At 41.0% G+C, this 21,781-nt stretch overlaps 1 protein-coding gene across 2 annotated transcripts; it reads left to right on the top strand.

Moving 5' to 3' along the window:
* Positions 1-918: 918 nt before the first annotated feature.
* On the top strand, positions 919-21,549 carry SRI (sorcin). Of its 2 annotated transcripts, XM_032793383.2 has the most exons (8): positions 919-1,220; positions 6,419-6,502; positions 9,982-10,051; positions 14,590-14,633; positions 18,337-18,484; positions 18,676-18,789; positions 19,770-19,828; positions 20,381-21,549. In XM_032793383.2, the coding sequence occupies exons 1-8, from the start codon at positions 1,113-1,115 to the stop codon at positions 20,405-20,407; spliced, it is 654 nt and encodes a 217-aa protein (XP_032649274.2). In that variant the 5' UTR covers positions 919-1,112; the 3' UTR covers positions 20,408-21,549. The 2 variants fall into 2 exon arrangements, with proteins under 2 accessions (XP_032649274.2, XP_074918431.1); XM_075062330.1 differs by lacking the exons at positions 18,337-18,484; positions 18,676-18,789; positions 19,770-19,828; positions 20,381-21,549 and adding an exon at positions 16,539-18,330 and having other exon boundaries at positions 1,107-1,220.
* The last annotated feature ends 232 nt before the right edge of the window (positions 21,550-21,781 follow it).

The raw sequence follows: 21,781 nt of genomic DNA, 5'->3' as shown, positions 1-21,781 counted from the left end.
ATATATGCTAGCAAGCAAGCTAGAGATAACGAGGTTGGTTCAATCATCTCTAGCTTGCTTGCTAGCATATATATACCTACCCCTGGAAATTTCCACTACCTGCGTCTGACGAAGTGGGTATTTACCCACGAAAGCTCATGCTCCAAAACGTCTGTTAGTCTATAAGGTGCCACAGGATTCTCTGCTGCTTTCACATTTTTAAGCCTCTCTCTTACAACCACACTGGACACGTCTTTTAAAAACATGGTAGCAGAGATTCTCAGATGACTCCAGGAGCTGGAGCTTTAAGGAGAACACTAAGTATTATGAGACTCTGGATAAAATCGCAAGAGTTGGCAACCTGGCCATAGTCTAGCACCGGGGTAGGCAACCTATGGCACGCATGCCAAATGCAGCACACAAGCAGATTTTCAGTGGCACTCACACTGCCTAGGTCCTGGCCACCGGTCTAGCACTGCATTTTAATTTAATTTTAAATGAAGCTTCTTAACCATTTTTAAAGCCTTGTTTACTTTATATACAACAGTAGTTTAGTTATATATTACAGATGTCTAGAAAGAAACCTTTTAAAATGGTTAATATGTATTACTGACACCTGAAACCTTAAATTACAGTGACTAGATGAAGACTCCAAACCCCACTTCTGAAAGGTTGCCAAGCCCCCTCTAGCAGCAGCAGCAGTAAATTATCATGCACTCCCCCACCCTTCTTGTCCAGAATGAGCAATAAAGTTGCGTTTCAAGGCGGGTTCCATGCCAGGCTGAAGGCTGCGCTGCGCCGCCCCACAGCTCCGTGCACACTGAGAGGCCGCAGCGCTCCCCGAGCTGCGCCTGCGTGTGGATAAAGTTTTTGTTGAAAAAAATACAACCACCCGCCCGCTGGGGCTTGGCCGGTACCATTACAGCGGAGGGGTGTTCTCTCTCTTCTGAGCGAGCCAAAGGGGGTAATTTCCTACAGTGGGGGTCTAACAGAGGAACAAACCGCGCAGCTTCTCAGCGATCCGCAGTCGCTCACGCCCCGCAGGAGGGAAGGGAGAAGCGGTGCCGCAAGTAGCGCGCCCTGCTCCGGGCCCACCCGGATGATGGTGTGACCCGGGCGTCCCCGCCCGGCCTATGGTGCAGCTGGTAGGGACAGGAGGGGGAGGGGCAGCAGAGAGTGGCGCGCTAGACATGGCGTATCCTGGGCACCCCGGCGCCGGCGGAGGCTACTACCAGGGCGGGGTAAGCGCGGGCCGGGGACTTGCAGCTGGGCCGGGACGAGCGGAGCCCCCGGGGGTTGTGCTGGGGGAGGGGGCACCCCCCCTCCCGCTGCGTGCGGGGGTCAGACACGCTCTGCAGGCCTGGGCCGGGTACGTAGTCGGGAGCTCAGCTCCCCTGGGCAGCGGGGTCTGTGCGCCCGGGCGGGCGGACCGGCACATGCCCGCGGGAAAGCGCAAGTATCCGTGCAACACCCGCTCCCCAGGCAACAGCCCGGCCCTGTCCCGGCTTCTGGGGAGCGCCCCCCAGTTCCCTGCGTGTCAATCCTGCTGCCAGCCCTGGGGCTACGCGGCGGTCACGCCATCGGCACTAGAGCCCTTGCCCCGTCTCCCCCCCGCACTCATCTCGGTGCGTTCAGGTGCAAGGCCCGGGCCCTAACACCCTCCACAAAAGCGGTGGATTCTGGATTTTGAAGAGCCACCCAGCTTGATCTCAGTGTGTTCCCTCCCTAGTTCTAAAATGGTTCAAACTGAACTGGTTCCTAGTCCCGTTGAAAGCATTTGTGTAATCATGTAAACAGTTCTTAGATCAAAGGTAAAGTGTTTGGAGTACGAGTCTTACAAGCTTGCGGGGGTTGGGAGAAGAATGAGTCAGAATAGTACATTTCTATAGCAAGCCTGAGGTGCTTAATGGTTTTGTTTTCCTGTTAGGGTCAGAAGGGGATTTTTGCTGCTGCGTCTAGCGCACCAGAAGCCCCTATCACAGCCCACAGTCTTGCCCTTTCCTCTTGCAATAAAAAAAGCTCCTGGCTCAGGCTGACTGTAAATAGACTGATCCTTTGTTAAATAAAACTAATTTAGCTACAATCAAAGCTGTGGTTAAAACATTAGTTAACATTTTAACCAGAGCTTTGATTTTAGCTAAATTAATTTTATTTAACAAAGGATAAGTATAGTATGCTATTACTTCTACTGAGGATGATGGAAGACTATATCTTGAACTGGATTTGCTGGAGCAGGGAGGGGATTCTAATCAAGTAGGCTGCTTTTCTGGGATATTAGGCATCTACAACTATCACTGACTTCAATGACTTCGGTTAACACCAGCACTCTGAAAACGTCTTCACCATTTCTACAGTTCTATTATTTACAGAAATACAGCATGTGCCATGGGACTTTTAGCGGCCTGGAGATTGCCAGGGGGCAGCCAAAGAGCCTGGCAGGCCAGACAGAAATGTTACATGGGGCTGGATCCAGCTTGCAAGCCCTATTTTGCCCACCCCTGCTCTAAAGCAAATTAATATTAATAATTTGTGGTCAGGGCCGTCCTTAGGATTTATGGGGCCCTACGCAGTCTTATTAAACTGGTGCTCCTATGCCCAATGGCAGCCCAAACTCACAGCCCGGTGGGGGAGGGGGAGGAGGGACAAGACAGCAAAGGATAATGAGATGCCCGGCCTGCCTCACTATGGCGGAGAGTCACAGTTCCCCACAGAGACCCCCATACCCTCTCCATGTCCATTCTGCATGAGGAAGAAGGTACCTAGTTAAAAGCACTAAAACTTGGGAATAAAAAATGTCAGTCACAGGTTTTTTGATATGCCCTAAAATTTGTCAGAGATTTAGGGTATGTCCAGACTACCCGCCATATCGGCAGGTAGCGATCAATTTATCGGGGATCGATATTGATCCCCGAACGCGCTCCCTGTTGACTCTGGAACTCCACTGGAGTGAGCGGTGGTAGTGGAGTCGGCGGGGGAGCCGCAGATGTCAATCCCGTGCCATGAGGACAGGAGGTAAGTCGGAATAAGATACTTCGACTTCAGCTACGGTATTCCCGTAGCTGAATTTGCGTATCTTACATCGACACCCCCGCTCTAGTGTAGACCAGGCCTTATTTGCAAAAATTTTATAGTAAGGGTGAGTCAGCTGTCCTGCTGAATATAATATTACATATAATAGAATACATGATGCAGCTCTTCTGTTTTACGTTTTCTTAATTAGTATTTCTAAGCTGAATTTATATTTTAAATGTACTCTTAAACCTTAAGCCAGCATTCCACATTACTACATATTTAACTCACTGAAACAAAGACATTATTTTAAATTAATCAGAGAGGTTTAGTGTGTTCATAACAATGTTCATTGCTTTCACAAAAAGGGAACACTAATTTACTTTTTGTGATCTCCATAACAATAGACATGTTTATTAAATTTCACCAACTTTAAAAAAATGTTTCCAAAGATTTTAGGTATAACAAGGATTTTATGTCTTACTAAGGTACTGGTTGTGCTGGAGGGTTCACTTAAAACTGTTCATCAGATAGTCAGAATTAAAGAAAGGGAAACTCTTTGTCCAGCTATCTGGAAGGGAAGGACTGTTGTCCCTTTAAGGGCTCTCATCAGTGGGGAGTGGGTGGAGAGGCGGTGAAGGGATGGACAGAAAGACCAGGAAGACTTGGAAGCACAATTTTTTTTTTTTTTTAACTATAGTAATTAAAATATGTGTTTTAGATAAGGGAGGTCTTCTGAAGGATTTATTTTAAATACTGTATATCTGAAGATCCAAACATTTAAGGCTAAAGATAATTGTGCATCTAAAAGTCTATGCAAGCATTTTTTAGAGATATCAGCACACTAATGAAATATTTTCAAAGCAAATTTTAAACCAAGCTCCTGTAGACTGACATGTTCTGTGTAAATATTACATTAATGCACAACTGTTTTTGTCAGTAAAGTCAGAAACTGATAGTATAAACATTTATTTGGGCATAAGCTTTTGTGGGCATCTGATGAAGTGGGTTCTAGCCCACGAAAGCTTATGCCCAAATAATTTGTAAGGTACAAGGACTCCTTGTTTTTGCTGATTTAGGGTATGGCTACACTTGAAATTTCAAAGGGCTGCCGCGGCAGCCCTTTGAAGTGTGAGTGTGGTCGGAGTGCCAGCGCTGGGAGAGAGCTCTCCCAGCGCTGCACGTAAACCACATCCTCTACGGGTGTAGCTTTCAGCGCTGGGAGCCGCGCTCCCAGCGCTGCGGCACTGATTACACTGAGGCTTTACAGCGCTGTATGTTGCAGCTCTCGGGGGGGTGTTTTTTCACACCCCTGAGCGGGGAAGTTGCAGTGCTGTAAAGTGCCAGTGTAGCTATACCCACAGACTAACAGGACTACCACTCTGAAACCTGTCAGTATATACCTGGGGTTTGGCAAATGCCTGTTAAATGGCTTCATTACCCCTTGAATGGCTCTTTAACAGTTTCAGTGTTGTGCTAATAGGTCTGGCAGGCTGGAGGCTTTTTCACTTTTAACTACTAGATTCCGTCCCAAGGAAGACTCACCAGGCTGCAGCAGCCATCTGTGGGAGCTTGCAGGAAGGGTCAGAACAGGGATAGAAAAAGAAGGGGGGTGGATGCTAAGACCCAGTGGTGCCCCAAATTTTCAGGTGTCCTAAGCAGCTGCCTATGTTGCCTATTCCTAAGGACGGCCCAGTTTGTGGTGTCATCTCAGTCAAGCAGCATGCATTCTTTCAACCTCAAAGCACTAGAGCGGGGTGGGCAATCTATGGCCGGTAGGCTGTTGTGGGATCTGTGGCTTGCCCCATTATGGTGCTCCAGCTGGGGAGCAGGATCAGGGGCCGCTCCATGTGGCTCCTGGAAGCAGCCGCATGGCCCCACTCCAGGCAGGGCACAGGGTCGGGGGCCGCACCACACGGCTCCCAGAAGCCATGGCATAGCCCCACTCCAGCTCCTATGCACTGGACTTGCCTCCGTGTAGGAGCCAGAGAAGGGACATGCCGCTGCTCCCGGGAGTTGCTTGAGGTAAGCGCCACTCAGAGCCTGAGCCTCTCACCTTGCCCCAACCTCCGCCCCAACCCTGATCCCCCTCCTGCCCTCCAAACCCCTCAATCCCAGCCTGGTGCACCCTCCTGTACCCCAGACCCCCCAGCCAGAGCCTACAACCCTTCCCACACTCCAACTCCCTGCCCCATCCTCCTTCCACTCTCCAGACCCCTCGATCCCAGCTCAGAGCACCCTCCTGTATGCCAAAATCATCATCCCCAGAGTCCACACCCCCGTGCCAGAGCTCTAACCCTCGTACCCCACTCCTGCAGCCTGGAGCTCCCGCCTGCACCCTGAACTCCTCATTTCAGGCCCCACCTCAGAGCCTGCACCCCTAACTAAAGCCCTCACCCCTTCCCACACCCCAACCTTGTAAGCATTCATAGCCTGCCACAGCAATTTCTATTCCCAGATGTGGCCCTCAGGCCAAAAAGTTTGCCCACCCCTGAACTGAAGTATAAATTTGATTCCCTAATTTAGGCATATTTGCTATGCAACTGACAGTGCTGGTGGCTGATTCAGATCTCCTTCAGATGAAGTTAGTGGAGATTACATATGGTTTAGAGTTGAATGTGGACAAGATAAAAACTACAGTGATATGCAAGGATCCTGTGAAAACATGCAAGATTCTAGTGAATAACAGTCATACAGCAAGTAAGAAATTATTGCTACTTAGAAAGCATCATTACAGAAGACAGAAGATCTACACTGAAATCAGCACCAGAGCAACAAGAGAAAGAGACATTCTGGAAGAATAAATATCTGAGGAGAAGGGGTATAAATCTGAAGACTAGATTCTGACTCTTAAAAACCTACATTTGGTCTGTGTTGCATTACAGCTCTAAAACATGGACATTCAAACAAAGAAACTACAGTCCTTTGAATTATGTTGTTATAGAAGAATTCTGAAAATATCATGGATAGACTGTGTAACCAGTGAAAACATACTAGAGAATTGAGCAAATGCTAGTGAAAAGAGAGACTGAATTTGCAGTGCATGATGTATGTTTATAAAGTTGATAGAGAACAACACAGAAAAAGATCTTTGATGGACAATGTGGTATCCTGCATGGATCAAAAGGACTAGATTTGCAGAGGATCATAAAAAATGGGCTACCATGGTTGCAAACCTCCAGTAATGGAGATGTGCTACTATTAGATTGCTGGGCTGACTCAAATGTAAGATTTTAGGTAGGCCTGCTTTACATTGTAGCAAGTATATACACCAAAGTTGTGTGCTCTCTTTTAAAGCAGTTATGTACACCTTTTGACAAGGTGTATATAAAAATGACACTCAGAATTGATGCTGAAATGTAAGATTACAAATATTGTAGTCAACTAAAAGCATTAATTTTATCTAAATCATCTGTCCCTTGTTTTAAAGTATGGAGCTGCTCCAGGAGGACCAGTATTCCATGGTCAGACTCAAGATCCTTTGTATGGTTATTTTGCTGCAGTAGCTGGGCAGGTATGTCTCCCCCCCACACACACACCCCCAAAAAAAAACCTATTTGGTTGAAGTTATGACATAAGACAAAATTATTCTCATTGTATTACAACTTAAATATTGGACATCAGTATTTGCCACAGAGGTGTATGTATAGCAGAACTTCCTAGCATATTGAAACTCTGAACACTGGAAACTGTGAGGACAAGCTGAGGAATCAAGTCAAAATTGAATTAAATACTGTTCTGAGTTTATGCTGTCTCACTTTAAAACTATGCACATGGGTGTGGAGGGCCCATCACTTGTCATGTAAGAATCCAACTAGAAATGTCAGCTGCATGGATGGCCGCAATAAGAGCCAGGAGAGGTTAGCAAGAGTTAGGTCATTATGTAAGGGGATGGCTTCACTAGATGTGGGAACATGGGAGTACCAGAACCTGGTGGCATGAACTACCTGGAGTGGCTTGCTGGATAGAGCGAACAGAGTATAGGAGAAGTGTGCATTTTTATTGTTTTTAAGATATTTGCATCTTAATTTTTCTATGCCTGGTTTTGACTACTTATTTATTACTCTAAGGATTTGGTATACTGTAATTTTGTATTTTCCACGTGTCTTTAAAACTTTTATATATTTCTGTAAGTAACAATTTCTAATCTATTTTAAAAACTCTTATTTTAAACAAGTAAGCTCACTAGAGCTAGAAGCTTTATTGTTCTGACAAAATAGACTTTACATCTTTCTAGTCATTTGTCTAATAAATCCTATGTAGTGTCCAGTAAACAACTTGTCTATCTAATTGTTGGTTTATTTGCAAAAGCCCATTAATGCAGTTTCACGGGTGTAATTGTGGAAGTCAGGACATTCAGAGTTAAGGATCCCAGAGTACCCTTGGTCTCTGTTCCCTTTTCACTATTCTCTTTCAATAATCGACTTCTTACAACCTACACGACACTTAAAGTATCATAGCTTCAAAAATACACAGCTATTGAATCAATGCATTCTGGCAGCAAAAAAGACAAATGAGGATATTAGAACAAACCACATGAAGGTAGTCAAATGAGTACATATGTAAGGATTCTGCTTATTTGTGAGGAATCTGGTTCTTCACTGAAATGAAGTAGAGACCTTTAGAAATGTTTCTTACTGAGCTAAAGAAGAATCTTTTATCTACCTGTAGTGGTCCTTTTGATGAATAAACCTGTAAGCAAAGAGTGACTGAATCGATAAAATGAACAGGACTAAAGTAGTATCACGTGGCCATCCATGAAAATACTTAACAGGCCAAACCACCTAACTTTTCAAGTCAAATTATTATAGAATCTCAAACTGGTTTGACCGCTCTTTTTCCACTTGCAGCCTGTTGTGACTCACAATATATTTATTGCCGGATGGATTTGTACATCTGCAATATCAATTTGAGTTTTATGTTGAATTTATACTGGAAATTATCTTAAGGGAAAACCATATGAATGCTAATATCTTAGATATTTAAAAAAAAACGAAACTACACTAATCTTTTTTTCAGAATCTCCATTCAGTGACTTGAATTTTTCTCTCTGGGGGAGCTGTTCATTTTATTACTGCTTGTCTGTAACGCCTTGTCTAATGTAAAGTTGGACTGTTAAGGTTTTTTTATGTCGGACTTGCCTTATAGCTCTCTTTCCAATTTCCATTCTTTCAGTTCTCCTTCACATCTTCAGGTTGTCAAGATATTGGCTTCTTCTTTTGCTTCTTAATTTAAAGAATTTTAGAACGTGATTGACCACTTAAACTGATTTGATGTAATTGAATTTCTTATACTGGAGTTTTCCTGTGGTTCTACCCCACCTGTATTATAGTAGTAGTGTATATCGTTCACTGTCTATAAAGCTGGCCTGAAGACCAAAGATACGAGAAGTTGGGGAGCAGTGTATTTAATTGGTCAAAAGGTACAATTGCCTTTTGTCAGGCCTTGGAAAATGTCAGCTAGAATAAAAACCACTTATTTACAGGACATATTCAGAGGAGTATATCTGGAGTTGATACATAAGCATGTTCTCCTCTTCCTTCCCCCCCACTAGTCTCTTCTGGAAGTACTATAGTTATAAATTTGAGGACTGGTATCCTTTCTTTCTCGGATAATGTTATCTAGATGTCATCTGTAGTCAGCAGTTTATCATTCTTTCAGGCTTAAATTAGATATGTACTAGATATAAAAAACTCCCAGGAAAATACTGGGGAAAATTAGATAGGCTTCAAATATAAAACAACTCATGTTTTAGTACTTTATGCTTCTGGAATCAGTCAAGTCTATTTGCATCTAAAAAACATTGAATCTTAGAATGAGGTTAAATTGCACTTTAGAACTTTTTATGACCTTTAATCCTGGGTGTGAGGAATGTGACATGCAATTCCAACTCCACTTTTGACAGCTTATTGCTTTACCTGACTTGGCAGTTGTTCATAATCTCTAACTGGCCTTGAGAGGGATGCTTTGGAAGGAAATCGTATTCCTAATTGAGCAGATAGGTATTTTTTCTGTTTTATTTCTTTAAAATATTTTACTTTCTGTTTTAATTTGCTCTTAACAATTCATTATTCCAAACCAACTTTTTTTTAACTGTCAGTCTAATGTCTATCTCGGGAAGTGGGGATGTATGTGCTCTGATATAGTTTATTCTGTTTTGTAGAGTCCTGTTATAGAAACTAGAATGCAAATCTTTAAACCAGGACTGCCTATGTTGTCCTCAACAAGCTCATTGCACTTTTAGTTCTATGTTATGGTAACAACTAATCTTATCTCATGCTTCAGGAGTAAGGAAGGAGTCGTCCCCTCCATGCACATTTGTATTCTTGAGAATGTCTTTCTCCTTCCTCTGAAGCATCAGATTGAACATAACTAGGGATAGGATACCAGTTTGGGTGGAGTGGTGCTCTGAGGTGGTACAGAGAATCCTCTGATGTCTTGCTCATATGTTCAGGGTCAAACTGATTGCTGTATTTGGGGTTGAGAAGAAATTTTCCCTCAACTCAGATCAGCTAGGACCTTGCTGTTTTTTTCACCTCCGCAGCATGGATCTCCTGGTAGGATCATCTGGACTTGTTTCACCCAACGAATTCCCTGCTGTCGCAGGGGCATTGATGGCATGTCAGTATTTCCTGTTCTCTGCCTATGGCATGCAACTGTTCAGTTTTCTGACTATTAAAGTGCTTTAGTTTAACTGAGGTCATTGGGCACAACAGAGGTATTTTGGTGATATTTAAATAGCCTGTGATATACAGGAGGTCAGACTAGATGATCTAGTGGTCCATGCTGGTCTTAAACTCTGTGAATCAACAAATAAAATAAATTTGGAGTGAATTTAAATTAAATTGAAATTAGTATGCTAAGTAAAGCCAGATTTTTTTATAAGGTTCCATGCATAGGTTTATCAGTGAATGTGGATCCTGATGTGAAAGTTTATTCACATTTATTGATGAAAAGCTAACTTTTCCAAGCCTACTCTTCTGTTTTCAAAAGGATGGACAAATAGATGCTGATGAGCTGCAAAGATGTCTGACCCAGTCGGGCATAGCAGGAGGGTATAAACGTAAGTTGACAATTTAAATAAAAGTATATTTGATTCATATTAGACAATCATTAGTTGTACCGTCTGCATAGTTAAGTTCACATGGTAAAAAGTACTTACATTTCTTTTTGAAAGTAGTCTTAACTGCTTCCAAACGTTTCACTCTGGAGTCATATGCACTATGCTGCAAGAACTTATTCATAGGGAATAATTGGCCCAGAGAACACTTCTTTAGAGAGAGATTTTAGTTTTGCCTTCTCCCTTCCTACTGGCTCATCTGGAACTGCTGATGTTTCACCAAATTTATTTTGTGTTATCAGTTAGGCTAGCAGGTACATTACTATTAGATAATTATAGGGCTGTTAATTGTTGTTATCTCACGTGATTAACTTAAAAAAATCACAGTTAAATTGCATTTTTAGTTGCACTGTTAAATAGAATACCAATTGAAATTTATTAAATATTTTGGATTATTTTCTACATTTTCATATATACTGTATTCTGTGTTGTGATTGAAATCAAAAAATGTACAAAGACAAAACAATGTAAACTTCAGAGCCTACAAATCCACTCAGTCCTCCTCCTTGTTCAGCCAGTTGCTAAGACAAACAAGTTTGTTTACATTTACAAGCGATTATGCTGCACTCTTAGAATCATAGAAGATTAAGGTTGGAAGAGACCTCAGGTGGTCATCTATTCCAACCCCCTGCTCAAAGCAGGACTAACCTCAACTAACTCATCCCAGCCAGGGCTTTATCGAGCCGGCCCTTTAAAGCTTCTAACGATGGTGATTCCACCACCTCCCTAGGTAACCCATTCCAGTGCTTTACCACCCTCCTAGTGAAATAGTTTTTCCTAATATCCAACCAAGACCTTCCCTGCTGCAACTTGAGACCATTACTCCTTATTCTGCCATCTGCCGCCACTGAGAACAGCCTAGCTCCATCCTCTTTGGAACCCACTTTCAGGTAGTTGAACGCTACTATCAAATCCCAATCCCCCCCTCACTCTTCTCATCTGCAGACTAAGTAAGCCCAGTTTCTTCAGCCTCTCCTCATAAGTCATGTGCACCAGCCCCCTAATTGTTTTCATTGTTCTCCACTGGACTGTCCAATTTGTCCATATCCTTTCTGTAGTGGGGGGCCCAAAACTGGATGCCGTACTCCAGATGTGGCCTCACCAGTTCCAAATAGAGTGGAATAATCACTTCCCTTGATCTGCTGGCAACAGTCCTACTTTTGTAGCTGACATTGCAAGGTATTTACTTGCCAGATATGCTTAACATTCGTTGGCCCCTTTCTGCTTCGGCCACCATTCCAGAGGACATGTTTCCATGCTGATGACACTCGATTAAAAAAAAAAAAAAAAAAAGTGTTAATTAAATTTGTGACTGAAATCCTTGAAGGAGAATTGTATGTCCCCTGCTCTGTTTTACCTGCATTCTGCCATATGTTTCATGTTGTGGCAGTCTTGGATGACCTAGCATATGTGGTTCATTTTAAGAATGCTTTCACTGCAGATTTGACAAAATGCAAAGAAGGTACCAATATGAAATTTCTAAAAAGATAGCTACAGCACTCGACCCAAGATTTAAGAATCTCAAGTACCTTCCAAAAATCTGATTGGGACGGGATGTGGAGTGTGCTTTCAGAAGTCCTTAAAAGAACAACACTATGATGCAGAAACTACAGAAACTGAACCATCAAAAATCAACCTTCTATTGGTGGCATCTGACTCAGATATGAAAATGAACATGCGTAAGTTCACACTGCTTTGGATTGTAATAGAACCAGTCATCAGCATGGACACATGTCCCCTGGAATGATGGTTGAAGCATGAAGGGACATATGAATCTTCAGCACATCTGGCACCTAAATATCTTGAGATGCTGGCTACGACAGTGCCATGAGAATGCCTGTTCTCACTTTCAGGAGACATTGTAAACAGGAAACGGGCAGCGTTATCTCCTGCAAATGCAAACAAACTTGTTAGTCTGAGCGATTGGCTGAACAAGAAGTAGGACTGAGTGGACTTGCAGGCTCTAAAATTTTACATTGTTTTATTTTTGAATGCAGTTTATTTTGTACGTAAGTCTACATTTGTAAGTTCAACTTTCATGATAAAGAGATTGCACTACAGTACTTGTATTAGGTGAATTGCAAAATATTACTATTTTTTACAGGGCAAATAATTGTAATCAAATCAATATAAAGTGAGCACTATACACTTTCAATTCTGTGTTGTAACTGAAATCAGTATATTTGAAATGTAGAAAACATCCAAAAATATCTAAATAAATGGTATTTTATTGTTTAACGGTGCAGTTAATCACAATTAATTTTTTTAATCGCTTGACAGCCCTAGATTTTGTGAATGTGATATTCCAATGTACAATTAAGATTTATGTTGGACCAGGTGTTGTGCATACCCAGATTCAATATCCTTCCACAGAGTCCATTAGAAACCAGCATAAAAGGTCCCCTTGAACAGGCCCTTTTATTGAGAAGGTCTGAGTTCTCTTTTCATCCCTAAGCCCATGGCTCCTTGAGTGTGTTTAGTATACTTGATTTCCAGAGGATCAGGTCAAGGACTTTTTGATACAGTTTCTCTAATTAGTCTGTCACAGAATTCAGGGGCTTAAGTATCTTGTTGATTTTTCACTCTACAGTATTTGGCTGTCTAGGAGATATCTGTCTGTTTCAGATGTTGGGTACGTTTTAACTCAGAACAGCCACTCTCCAGAAATTAATGCTTAGAATTCTAAATGGTAGTGTGTAAAAGAGTTCATGTTTCAGAAGTAGTCTTTCTGCAGTTCAGTGGCAACATCTATTTGACTAGATATTCATCTCTATAAAATCTCCAGTGAAGGAGTTTTACACCTAATCCTGTCATCAGCTGTTTGAGTAACGCAGGTTTTATTGATTACTACGTCAAACATGAATTTGATGACCTAGGACATAACCTTTTTTAATATTGATCTTGTCTGCATGACACTCTTCATACAAAGATAAGAGGGCTTATACAGCAGAAGCTGACATTACCTTCAGTTGAGTTGAGCCCCGTGTGTTTACTTAAGCATATTTAGTAGGTGTAGGGCTGCCAGTTTTGTTGGATGTGTTCCTAGAGGTTAGTTACACTGCATGACATAATCTTTAATTAAAGATTGATCTTTAATTCTTGGAGACTCCAGGACAGTCCTGGAGGGTTCACAACCCTGAGTAGGTGATTACAATGAGAAAACTTCTGTAGAATATTCCAAAATTATATTTTAATTTTTTATCCTGAGCAATAAAGAAATCTGGAGTGAAGGCTACAACTCAGACTACAAATCTGGGTTGATACTCTTTAGACACTACAGACAGAAAGTAGTGAGGTTAAATTTAGACTTTCCTAAACTTAAAGTTCACGCAACTGACTTTTGAAATTGAAAACAAATGCACAGATATTTTAATGTGAAGCTGTGTTCTGAAAAGGTACTATAAAAGTAGCATAGAATGATTCCATGTTTTCCTCTCAGTGAATCCAACTCTAACTTGTACAGTTACAAATAAAGATTTTTCTTTGTTGCCTGGTTTGGAAACTTAACTTGGGATCTGAAAGTCAAGCCTCCCATCCTTCCCCCCTCTCCCCCCACTGCTTGCATCATCAGCAGTAATGAAGATTATGTGGGCCAAATTCTCCCCTCCTTTACACCTTTGGAGCCCCATTTCTCTTAGAAAATAAATTCTAAATGAAGTACCAAGTTTTCTTAACTAATCTGACATGCAGCGAGACTAATAAGATTAGTGTGGATTCTCAAGCAAGCAGTTAAAATTCTGAATCCACCAAGAACAGATCTGTTTTGTAAGAATGTGCCATTTTTCATAAAAAGTCACTTTGCAGAGTTGACACACGTTCATGGTGTCTAAAGCCTTGTACTTACAGTAACAAAACAACTTAAAGCGCAGTTAAAGGCTAGTGATCAGACTCCAAGAAAACAGCTCTTTGTCAAGCTTTTGAGAAGTTAAAAATAAACTAGTTTAACATCTATAAAATATTAAAATATACAGTGTTAACACATTTAAGAAAGTGACACCTGCGTGCATCTATTGATGTTCACCAAAGAATGCTATGAGTAGACTTGATGATCCAAGCACCTGATATATGGTATCCACAAAGTTAAATTTGTGTTGTGAGTGGAGCTGAAGGCCACCAGTAATGGTCTAGATGTGAAACATTCTGTATTCCAACAGTTTGACTCCAGTCTAGGCTGTCCTGATCAGACTGCCCATTTTGATGTAGCCAAAAGCTTAGATGAGTTGAGATTGACTAAAATTTATCTCATTTGTAATTTGACTGGATTCCAAAAATAACAGGCTAAAATAACCACCTCTAGCACCACCCACCTCAGAATAGAAGGTCTTCTCTTTATTGGAATCAGAGTGAGAGAGCTAATTGCAAGACTGCAGCTTTCCAGTGGGAGTGATGTCTTATTTCCTGTACATATTATGAAACCAAACTGAGAAATCAGTCATTCATATTTACTGCTACTAATCTATTTTTCCTCCTCATTTAAACAGCTTTCAACCTAGAGACGTGCAGGCTCATGATTTCTATGCTGGATGTATCCTTTGTCTTGTGTGTACTATATAAATATTACAAAAGGAAACTGCTGAAAGAACATTAAGGTAGCAAAATCAGGCACTCCTGTATTAAGAAATACCAGAATTAATTTGCACAGACAATCTTAATTCTGCCCCTTGTAATACTTTCTTCTACAGGACCCTATCTCATTAAGTGCACAGAATGGACCTGCTCTGGGAAGGAATTGAGGCTTGTGTATTGAAGCAGGCTTATTGTCTGCAGGATGCTGCCTTATTTGTTGCAGAAGGTGGAAAGTGTGTAGTGAGTGAGCTAGGGGATTGCAGGAAGAGAGAGTGGTGTCATGGTAAAGACACTTGAATGCTGTCCTGGAGAAATGAATTCTATCCTTTCGTCTGTACCACAGAGTTCCTCTGTTTTGGGCATGTTGCTTTAAACCAGCTCTTCTCAGATGGTCACTAATCATGGGTTACTCATTTTCTGGCTGCCCAAATTGATACCCAGAGGATGAATTTGCTAAAGTGCTGAACACTCACAGATGCAAAAGTAGTCAATGGAAACTGCTTTGAACATATGAAGTGCTAAATAATGTTAAGTACTCTGAAAAATCAGGTCATGGATGTCTCAAATTGGGCATCCAAAATTAGTGGATACTTTTGACCTTAATCTCTTTGCCTCAGTTCTCCACCTGTAAAATGAGCATATCACCACGATTAACTTTAGTGAATCATTCCGGTACTGTAGTAATGAGTGCCATAGAAAAGCTCATGAGGATAATATTGTATTCAGAGCAGGTTTAGATAGTTTACAGTAAACAGGGCATGAAGCAACACAGTGAACAATGAGGAGAAAACAAAATATTGAATAGCTGCTCATTAAGGGTATAGTCTACACTGCAGTTAAAAGCCTGCAGCTGGCCTGTGGGTCTCAGGCTAACTGGCTGTTTAATTGCAGTGTAGATGTTTGGGCTTGGGCTGGTGCCTGGACTCTAGGACCCTATGATGGTGGATGGTCCCAGAGCTCGGGCTTCAGCCCGAATGTCTACACCATGGTTAAACAGCTCCTTCGCCTGAGCCCTATGAGCCTGAATCAGCTGGCACGGGTCAGTCACAGGTGTCTAACTGCAGTGCAGACATGCTCTAAGTGAGCACAGTTTATCCTGGGTAGTAAGTGAGGCAAGGGTAACTTTATTCTGGTATTTCCTGACTTTGCTTGACTTTACAACCTTCATAATGTTCTTTTAATGTAATTTGTGCATGCTTTTCTAGGAACTTAAAAGAACAAATTGAAAATAGAAATTCCATCATGTGGTAATATGGGTGAAAGACCCAAAGAGCAGTTGTCAGTGGTTTGCTGTCAAACCAGGAGGGAGTATCTAATGGAGTCCCACAGGGACCAGTACTTTTCAATATTTTCATTAGTTACTTGCATGAGACCATGGTGGGAAGGGTGCAAGCACTTTGGAGGAGAGGATTAGAATTCAAAATGACCTGAAGTTGGAGAATTGGTCTGAAATCAAGATGAAATTCAGTAATGACAAGTGCAAAGTACTATACTTAGGAAAGATTAAAAAAAATTAGGCACGTTTACTCTTGAGAAAAGACGACTGAATGGGAGAGGGAACCTGGTATCAATAATCAAGTATGTTAAGGGAAGGGCTGTTATAAAGAGGATGGTAATAAATTGTTCTCTGTGTCTATTGAGAGTAGAACAAGTAGTGGGATTAATCGACAGCAAGGGAAATTTAGGTTAGCTGTTAGGAGAAACTTTCAAACTATAAGGGTAGTTAAGTTCTGGAATAAGCTTCCAATGGAGGTTGTGGAAGCCCCATAATTGGATAACTTATTCTTGAAATGTCAGCTGCTAAAGTCTAAGATGTCTCTATTGAACTTCTATGAACTGTGATTTTTTCCCATGTTTTGGGCAGTTTTTCGACGGGATTGCCAAAAGACACATTTCTGACACAAAGGCCATGCAAGTGCCAGATTTCAAGTCCCTATTTCAAAGCATGGGGACATTAAAGCTGTTCAAAGAAATGTCTGTCATAATTGTTATAATGGACAAAATGATGTATTTTTCCCTAGGCTCATTTTCAGAAATGGCTGAAATTCTCCAGGCTTTTGTTTTGGAAAATTTCAGACCAAATGGTTAAAGATTGGCAAAGTTATAAGTAACTGAAAACAGCGTGTTACACTGGAAAGGGTCAGGCAATCTTAATATGTGGTGCTATCAGGCCTGTCTAACTGCATTAACGTGAAAGCTCTGGCTTGAAGTGCTCTTAAACACATTGGTTAGCCTTTAGGCAAAATGAGTTGCTAGCTATTTGTTGTTAAGTAGAAAATCTCCATGGAGGAGAATCCAAGGTATTATAGCTCTAACACACAACTGGAATTGGGAGGATTAGCTACAGTAGAACCCCTAGTTTATGAACATCAATTTTATGAATGATGTGTGACATTAGTCTTTTCTTTCTTTTGCTGGCCAAGTCCTTTTTCTGCCACAGAGTGTGACTTCAGTCCTTTAGCCAGCATTCAAGTAGCTACACATGTTTGACAAGACTAGGGTTTGGAGGCAAAGAGATGCAGTTTTTCTCTCTCTGTCTCTCAAAAAAACCCACAACAACCAAGCATACTGCATACATTTGTTATGAACAGTTAACTTATGCATTATACCTATGTAATTCTGAGATGTTTGATATTATGAACTGAATACCAAATAGGTAAGAGGGGTTCTACTGTGTTCATTTATAAAATTTCTTTGCACTAATGTGACTAATTGGTACTCCCTGCACTGATCGATCACTTGATATTTAGCATGCAGATAGCTGATTTTTGTGACTGACAGAATATTCCTTCATTTTCTAAGTCAAAATGCCAAAGGAACGAGAAGGAAAAAATACAAGAGGAGGGTTGGTTTCTTTTGTACACTATTGGAACTACAACTAGTATTCCAAATGGTTTGCTGCAAGACATTATCAGAAATAAAATAAGATGCAGTAGGACTTGTAGGCTCGCCCCTAACAAAACATTTAGATGATGAACTCCCCTATGGTTCTCTGGTCCTCTGCCTTTAGAGTCTGCACAGATACAAAAATTTGGATCTGTATCCACAATAATTAATTTTATATTTATCCACACCCACATCACCGTGTCTCACTGTTAAAGCCCTGCGCAGATAAAATTTGGATCCACATGCAGTCCGCAAAGATGATAAACAATAGAACTGCATTTGCAGATATAAAGCAGATATCCACGGATTTGCTGGGCTCTAACTTTCTTATTTTACTCTTCGTGCATGACCTGCAAAACAAATCTCTTATTTTTAGGATATCAAATACTAGTATATGCATAAGCCTTTATTTTATTGCTAGCTTTTCTGATGTTTGGACAAAGCTAGAGCTGCACACTAATAATGAAAATGCATGGAAGCAGTACAGCACTAAAGAGGTGATGCTGTATTTCTTTTTCAGATGGATGGAGTACCACCTTTGGCTTTCTGATTGCTGACTTTTAGCCAAAAGTATTGTGTCTGCCTGAGCTCTTGGATAGTTCTGTGCTCTAGAGGAGGGTCACACCAGCACAATGAAAAAAAAAATTAAAGATACCCTTTGTTTCCCAAACTTAAGTAAATGAATTTCAATTTTGCATGACTAAATATAGATCCTAATTGAGGAATATTTAGCACTTGCTTGGAAATTAAACAGTTTTTCCTTAGCCGTGATTCAGAGGGATATGTCTGGTACATTGGGATTCAGTGAATTTAAAGAGCTCTGGGCTGTGTTGAACGGGTGGAGACAACACTTCATAAGTTTTGACAGTGACAGAAGTGGTACAGTGGATCCTCAAGAGCTGCAGAAAGCCTTGACAACTATGGGTAAATTGTGAAACTTCCTTATTACTGGCTGTTGAAATTTCCCCTGCTTCTAATATCATGACATTGACTTGGTGGGATTTCCCAACATAACTTAATGTTTTGCATTAACTGGCACACAACAAATCTTCCCATAAAGAAGATCTCTGTAACTTGGTTGTCATTTCACTATTTTTCCTGACTTTTTAAATTAGGATTTAGGTTGAGCCCACAGGCAGTGACTGCAGTTGCAAAACGATACAGCACCCATGGGAAGATTACATTTGACGATTATATTGCCTGCTGTGTAAAACTCAGAGCTCTCACTGGTATGTTATAGAGAAGCATCTGGTAATGCATTTTTATTTTATGAAATCAGGTTAATCTAAGGTATCTCAAAACCTTAACTTAATTCCAGGAGCTGACTCTTCCTACAACAGATTAGCCATTTTCAGTCAGAGCTGATACCATATATTATTTACTGAAGTTCTCCCACTTGTCCTCTTCTGAAAGGGCTTAATCACTTCAGGGAAACCAACTTTTATAACCATAGCAGTTGTTATAAAGATTGTTTTGTTACCCAGACCAGAAGTCTCTTCAACTATTCATTATCATAAAAGTGTGGGAAAAATTCCAAACTGTTGCTTTGAAAGACTGAGGTTAAGAACCTAAGGAATTACCATCTTGGGAGTTTCAACAGTGGCATGAGTCTCTTCCTGTCTGCGCTCATCTATTGTCCCCCCACCTCTTTCCTTATTTCTGCTATTTTCTGTTTGTTCTTGTGTCATTCTCCCCCTTCACTTCTTGCTGTCACCCTTTCTCCAAAACCCTCTCCATTGCTCTCTTCAGCTCTTCCCTCCCATCTTGCTCTTGTCCTATAAGAAAGCTGCTCATAATGCTTCCGCCAGTAGCGCATAGTGCACTTATAAGAGGGCCACAGCCTACTCTGCTGATCAAGTGTTCACAGTAGAAGGTGTAGAGTGTTAATTATTTGATGGCATCAGAGCTCTGCAGCGTTAGCAAGAGACCTATTAATCCTCACAAAACCAGTCTCCAAGTCTTTGCTGAGAAGAAAAACTGACCTTTGGACAAACTGGCGCGTGAAAACCTTGTGCCAACTGAGCAGTGCTTATAACCAGCAAATTTTAAGTAGACTAGAGGATTTTTTTTGTTCTCTTTGCAAATGCAGCTTAGTAATAAAGGAGGGGTCAGTTTTAACCAGAAAGATAGCATCTAAATACTCAATGTATTGATAAAGTACAGTGCTTCCATTGATTCCAGTAATACACAATTTTATATATTTTTGCAGACAGTTTTCGAAGAAGGGATACAGCCCAGCAGGGTGTTGTGAATTTCCAGTATGATGATGTAAGTGCACCTCAGACATTTGTTTACTCCAACCTAGCTAAAATTGTAATGAAAGAAAAAGTACTTAGGACTGGAGCCAAAAAATCATTACACTAAAGACTATTACAGTTGGCACCCTTATTTACTATCATAGCTGAGAGCCCAAGGATAGAATAGGCATTGAGGAAGTTGTCTCTTCCCATCTGCTCTTTCCCCCTGACCAGTTGTGGAGGGAAAAAACATAGTGGTGCATGCTCGTCACTCTTCCCTCAGAGACAGTAGGTGTTACAGATCTTCAAAATATCATGTGCTTTCTTGGCTGGGATCCAGGTATACCTAGGTTTCTGTTTCACTCCTCTGGGTTGGCTTGGCCTCCCCTCAGTGAAGCTCATGCCCTTGTAAGCTTTTTTAAGCTTACCCTCATGTCCCTTGGAGGGGGAGTCTGCTCTGGTAACCCCCTTGGGCATGGCTCCCTGAGTATATGCGGAGAGTATTTCAAGCAATGTGCGGAGGAGGGGGAGGTTATTCATGTTCTGCTCTGCTTGGTTAATATGGATGCCTGTTTTCTTTCAGTTCATACAGTGTGTTATGAGCATCTAATTGAAGAGGAAGGAAGATGTGGATGGGCATGATTAACATTCCACTTTGTGTTTTGCTTTGCACCTAAAGTGATCATGGCTATGTAACTAAATATTGGTATTTGCATACTTTATAAAGATACTGCTTCATATGTGATTTTTTTTTTTAGTTTTGATAAATACAGGTGAACAAAAAAGGGTGTTTTAAAAACGAAATACTAGCTGTCATCCTTAATCGTATGGTTCTTTTTTTAATTTTGCATAAACTTGTAAATCACCTTTTATGTATAACTTAAATGATTATGTAAAACTTAAGGCTTTCTGTCATGTGTTTACTTTCTCCTCTCATGAGCTACTAAAAACATTCATCAGAGTGGAGCTTGTCTTATTTCCTGTCCTACATAGTAGCATGGAGCCATGGTGGTGTTTTTGTTCCATGACAATACTGCATCGAAGAATCAACAATAGGGTGATGATCATGAAAGAAAGCAAGATGGAAAATTGAGAAACTAAGGTTAATCTGTAACCTGAGTTCTTCACAATGGACTCGGCCCATTCTGCCATGGATGGCAAATTGCACATCCCTGTGCAGAGGCCATTCGAAGAACTTCTTTTCCCATCAGGTGATCTTGTAGTGGGCTGCTCTCGTTGCCTTAAGAAAACTAACTGTTCAGTTTGTGCCACTTGAAAATAATATTGGTTTATATCTTCTATACATACATTCAGTTATTCACAGAATTAGGTTTATATTTCCCATAACTGTACTTTCAACTCCCACCTTTGCAAGCAAAAATACTTCGCTTATGGAGGCTTAAATTCATGTTTCCTAGCTTAAAGGACTCTTTACCTTTAAGGAAATGTAGGCCTTCTTTAAATGCCAAATAACCCAAAAGGCACAAACCCACTTTGTATAAAATTCTTTGCAGCCCAAGGAGGCTCCCGTCTCCTCAGTCACCTACCTAAGTCTTGGTGCTTTCCAGCAGCTCCTCTGGCTGGCTCCATAGTTCGCCTGGCTTATTTTACTTTTTTATTAAAACTGCTGTTACTCTAATTAGTAGTAACACAACTTATTTTTGTGTTCAAAGGGGTTGATATGAAACAGTTTGATGCTTTTAACAAGAAAATAAAATAGGCTGGAAAAATTATTCCAAGCTAGCACAAGGATATTGAACAACTGCTTCTCTAGTTTTTAGTGAGTGCTTATCTAATGTTCTTGTTAAAAGTGCTAAACGTTCATTAACAAGAAGGAAGGATGTTTCACTCTGAGTAAAAGCTGTTAACTCAAAATCAGTTTAGTTTTTTTTTACTGATCAAAATGGTTTGAAGTTTTTTTCCAGAATGCCTGTTCTGTGGGAAATGTTGAAATGTCCACTTTTTCATCTAAACCTGAGCAATT

Source organism: Chelonoidis abingdonii, chromosome 2 (assembly GCF_003597395.2).
Source record: "Chelonoidis abingdonii isolate Lonesome George chromosome 2, CheloAbing_2.0, whole genome shotgun sequence".
NCBI lineage: Eukaryota > Metazoa > Chordata > Testudines > Testudinidae > Chelonoidis > Chelonoidis abingdonii.
This window is presented reverse-complemented; position numbering and strand designations above follow the sequence as displayed.